The sequence below is a fragment of the Atta colombica genome, unplaced genomic scaffold (assembly GCF_001594045.1).
Source record: "Atta colombica isolate Treedump-2 unplaced genomic scaffold, Acol1.0 scaffold125, whole genome shotgun sequence".
Classification (NCBI taxonomy): Eukaryota; Metazoa; Arthropoda; class Insecta; order Hymenoptera; family Formicidae; genus Atta; species Atta colombica.
Genome location: NW_017259212.1, coordinates 2,079,189 through 2,083,656, shown reverse-complemented (window position 1 = coordinate 2,083,656; position 4,468 = coordinate 2,079,189). Strand labels below are relative to the sequence as shown.

At 31.6% G+C, this 4,468-nt stretch overlaps 1 protein-coding gene across 1 annotated transcript in view; it reads right to left on the bottom strand.

Annotated features, from left to right (window-relative positions):
• LOC108694804 (U4/U6 small nuclear ribonucleoprotein Prp3) overlaps positions 1 to 2,824 on the bottom strand; it is a 3,341-nt gene extending 517 nt beyond the window's left edge. Inside the window, exons 1-4 of the mRNA XM_018204471.1 lie at positions 2,539 to 2,824; positions 1,941 to 2,152; positions 954 to 1,734; positions 1 to 356 (exon numbers count right to left, since the gene is read on the bottom strand). Of these exons, the coding sequence (XP_018059960.1) occupies positions 1 to 356; positions 954 to 1,734; positions 1,941 to 2,152; positions 2,539 to 2,686 (1,497 nt within the window). The 5' untranslated portion in view covers positions 2,687 to 2,824. The remainder of the gene's footprint in view (positions 357 to 953; positions 1,735 to 1,940; positions 2,153 to 2,538) is intronic.
• Positions 2,825 to 4,468: the final 1,644 nt, after the last annotated feature.

The following is a 4,468-nucleotide window of genomic DNA, read 5'->3' as shown; positions in this document are numbered from 1 at the left end:
ATAAACAGAAACATATACGCCAAGACTAGTATCTTCTTTAAGTTTCCTCGCTTTTTTTTCGCGACGTTGATCAGCAGTAAGTCTCCGTGCTGCATTTGCATCTTCATGAGCTTTTAACCTTTTAGCCATTTGCTGTCGAACATGAGCTTCAATTTTAGTAGGATCTTGTACAGCTTCAGTCCCTAAAACTCGCATGAGATTCGAGATCCGCAACTTTGGCTCAGGTGGTGCTTCTAGACCTAATCGAATTTTTTCTTGCTCTTCCTTCCAAGTTTCTCGTCTGTTTTGTCTTCTTAATTTCTTACGTTCTTTTTTTGTGAGAAATACAGGCATATATATTGGTTTCAAAGGATCCGCTGTACAAAATAATCACAGAAAACAATATATATTCAATTTTAAATACACATATACGCACGCACGCACGCACACACACGCGCGCACACACACACACACACACACACACACACACACACACACACACACACACACACACACACACACACACACACACAGAATGTTTCTTAAATAGTAAACACTAATCATATAGCGCTATTCCTGATTAAATTTGAATTGAAAAGTCCTCTATCATTTTGCAATTTTTGCAATGATCGATGAAATTGTTCATTTCTCATTAATTCTAAAGATTGCCGAATGAGCGATTGTTGAATCATATAGTGAACACTTAAACAGAATCTTAAACAGTGAACACTAATCATATAACACTATTCCTGATAAAAAATTGAATAAAAAAATCTCTACCATTTTGCAATTTTCATGACGTTAATGGTTGAGCAGTAGGATATACGCTTATTCGGCAATATTTAGAAATTAATATTTCGTCAACCATTGCGAAAATTGCAAAATTATAAAAGACTTTTCGATTTAATTTTTAATTAGGACTAACTCTGTATATCAAAGACTTATACATATAAATATATATACATAATACATACTTGGAGGCCGCATTTGTGTTGGATGTTCTACTAAATTAGTGATAGTCAAATTTTTGATTGTCGTTAACTCATTTTCATTAGGATATCCACCAGTTAATATAACAGAATCCCACCATTCTATATTAGGCACATCTTCACTAAGAGCTTCAGTTTTAGGTGCAATAAGAGCTAATTTAGTCGCTGAACTAATTCCAGTTTTTCTAGCAATTTGACTAATTTCATTTTGCAATTTCTCTAACTGTGTTTTCATGCGCATTCTCTCTGCTAATTGTTGGAATTTTCCTGGTTCGTGAAATTTTAATGCACGTTTACCACGCATAGCTGGTTTTACACCTATTCTGTTATCGAAAAAATGAGTATCTTGTATTTCTTCTGGACCTTTTGATTCTTGTAATTGAGCTTTGAATTCTTCTCTTTTTTTTGCACGTATATTAGCTTTTAATGTAGGTACTACTTGAGTAAGTTGTACTTCTTTGCCTGTTATATCTACTGTTCTACCAGATTCATCTAAAATTAAGGGAGTTGGTTTGTCTGGTACATTAACATTGCCAAGTAATCCTGAGTTTAATTTATTTCTGATCTGTGCTTGTAATGCAGCTATTTTTCGTGCTTTATCTGAATCTGTTTTACTCAATAGGCCTTGATTATACATGCTTCCTACTGTTGGTAATGTATCACGCCCTTTAAAGGGCTTTGCAGAAACATCTTCTTGCTTTATCGCCTTTAAAGCTCTTTTTCTTTCTTCTATTTCTCTTTGTGCATTAGCCATCATTTGTCTTATCTAAAGATATAAAAAATTAAGCTTATAATATATACTGAAGTGTTTGAATTATTTAAAACACTAATATATATAAAATATATATGAAATCTTATATATATGTATACACCAACACACACACACACATATACACACATACGCGCGCGCACGCGTACACACACACATACACACACACACACATACACACACACACATATCAATTCTAATACTTTGTCTGCAGAAAGTTGAGTCTCTATAGGTTTTTCATTTTTTGTTTCATCATCTTTGAATCTTGATTTCTTTGCATCTTTATCTTTATCTTTATCTTCAGGATGAGATCGTTTTTTACTCTTTTGAGAGGCTTTAGTATCATCATATATCGTAAATATCTTTTCTGTCAACTTAGAAGCTTTCTTGTCTTCTAATAAAGCTGATAATTTATCTACAAAAATTTTTTTACATATTATATAGAATATATATCATATATATATATTTTGAAGTATATATATATTTTTTTTTAAGTATATAAATATATTTCAAGTATGAAATGAAATAATACAGGTACTTTAATACACTCCATATCGTGACAATTACAAGTGATTTGTCCACAGCGTACCACATGATATAGTTACTAGTGACTTATGATATTCTTATTTGTGTTTATACTTGTTAGAAAAATGTATTTCACAACGTATTTTATTAAAAATTATAAAAAACTTTTATGAAGAATGGTCTGAACAAAGTCATAGAACGTATTAAATGTTAAAAGTAAAAATTGTAGAAAATTATCATCATAGAAAATAAATTGACGTATTTTCTATTGCTAACCTGCTGTTTTACGTTTGTCATAGCCAGAAGTAATACAGTTGACAGCTGTAGTAACAATAGCTGGTTCACTAAAGCCAAGAAATTTATGAACCGCTTTCTCGATCTGCGGCTTCATTTCGTCTATTTCTTTTCTCGTTAAATAAGACATGCTTTTAACTTTATTTCACTCGTTGAATATTTAAGTAAGTCCACTATTTTGATAAAATTAATATTCTTACAATATAAGCATCTTGCAAACATTAAGGTTAAAATCACCGATACGAATGCTTTTTACCATGCAATACGGTTTAACATTGAACACATTCAACAAAGAGGTGCTCGCAGTTCTGTGCTAAGTAGTACCAGGGAGAAACCTGAGAGTGGTCTCTGCCTCTTTCATGTAACCATCGACGAGATACTATTAAAGACCGACATCCTTACGGAAGTTCGTGTCCTTATGAATATTGAAGATTAAGAGTTAAAAACTGATAATATTGTATTAATATTATGATTTATTAGTTTAGTAGACGTATTTATGCATTTAGAACTCAATAATACTCGATTTTTCTTTAAAATTGTGATTTTAGTTATCGTCAAAGTTTGATTATCAACAGAGATGATAACTGCAGAGAATAAATTGTAATTTTTCTGCAATATATAGAATATCATAACATTATAAGTGTACATATTTATTTATGAAGCATGTGTAAAAAATAATGAATTTAACAATGTAATATCCAAATATTTAGGTTAATGATCGCAAATTTATATCAATTGTCGATAATGTCAACGTTCTTTAATTATCTCTGGATCCCTTTTTGCGAAGATTAAGGGCAGTATTCATAGTCAGATCTTATATTTAAGACCATCTTAAGTATGTACATCAACTGAAATGCCTTTACACATTCAAGAGGGATGCGTTTCGAAACAGTCAAAACGCATAGTTATATACAGTTTGTTGTATGAATATTTAGAAGAATATATCAATAACAACGAGCGCTCACTCAACTGTTGAGTCTGTTGAACGCAGCCTATGAATACCGGCCTAAAATTTTTATGAATAAAATCTGATGGCTTTTTCTGTGTGATATATACCAACCCATTAACATCCATTTTTATGATATGAAAAATAACTATCATATCTATTTTGCGAAACTGTCGATAAAATCGTAATATCGAGAAGGAATATGGGGCGTGTCCGTGCTAATAAGAATCATCAGGCGCATTCAGCGAACTTAACAGTTGAGCGCTCGTTGTTATTGGCATATTCTTCTAGATCTAAAATTCTGATTGGATGAGCTAAAGAAATACATCAATAACAGCGAGTGCTCACTCAACTGTTGAGTCCGTTGAATGCGCCTGATGACTCTTATTAGGAGCATGGACACGCTCCATATGCCTTTTCAATATTACATTTTATCGACAGTCTCGTAAAATAGGTATGATACTTATTTATATCACAAAAATGGATATTAATGGTATACGCGCATTACATAAAAAAAGCTGTCAGATTTTATTCCGACCAATCACAAAAATGCTTAGGGCAGGAAACACAAAGACCGATATAGTATTCTTATTTTAAGATCATTTTAGACTACATTCCAAAACTTCCTCTTTGAGGAAAATTTTACTCTATATGCTATAATACATGTTACATGTACTATATATTTCGAGTAAAATTTTTCTCAGAGAGGAAGTTTTAATCTTCAATACAAGAATCAACTATGAATACCAACTTTAAAATAAGAATGGATTATGAATACCGGCCATAATGACTTTAATGGAAGCTGTTTACTAGCGCCTGTATGAGTACGAAACGTACATTACGTAGTCACAAATATTTCCAGCGGGTAATATATCGACTGTTAATTCCTACAAATAATTCTTTAGTTATATACTTCTCCATGTAACTTTATATACTACATGGTATACATATATATATATATATATA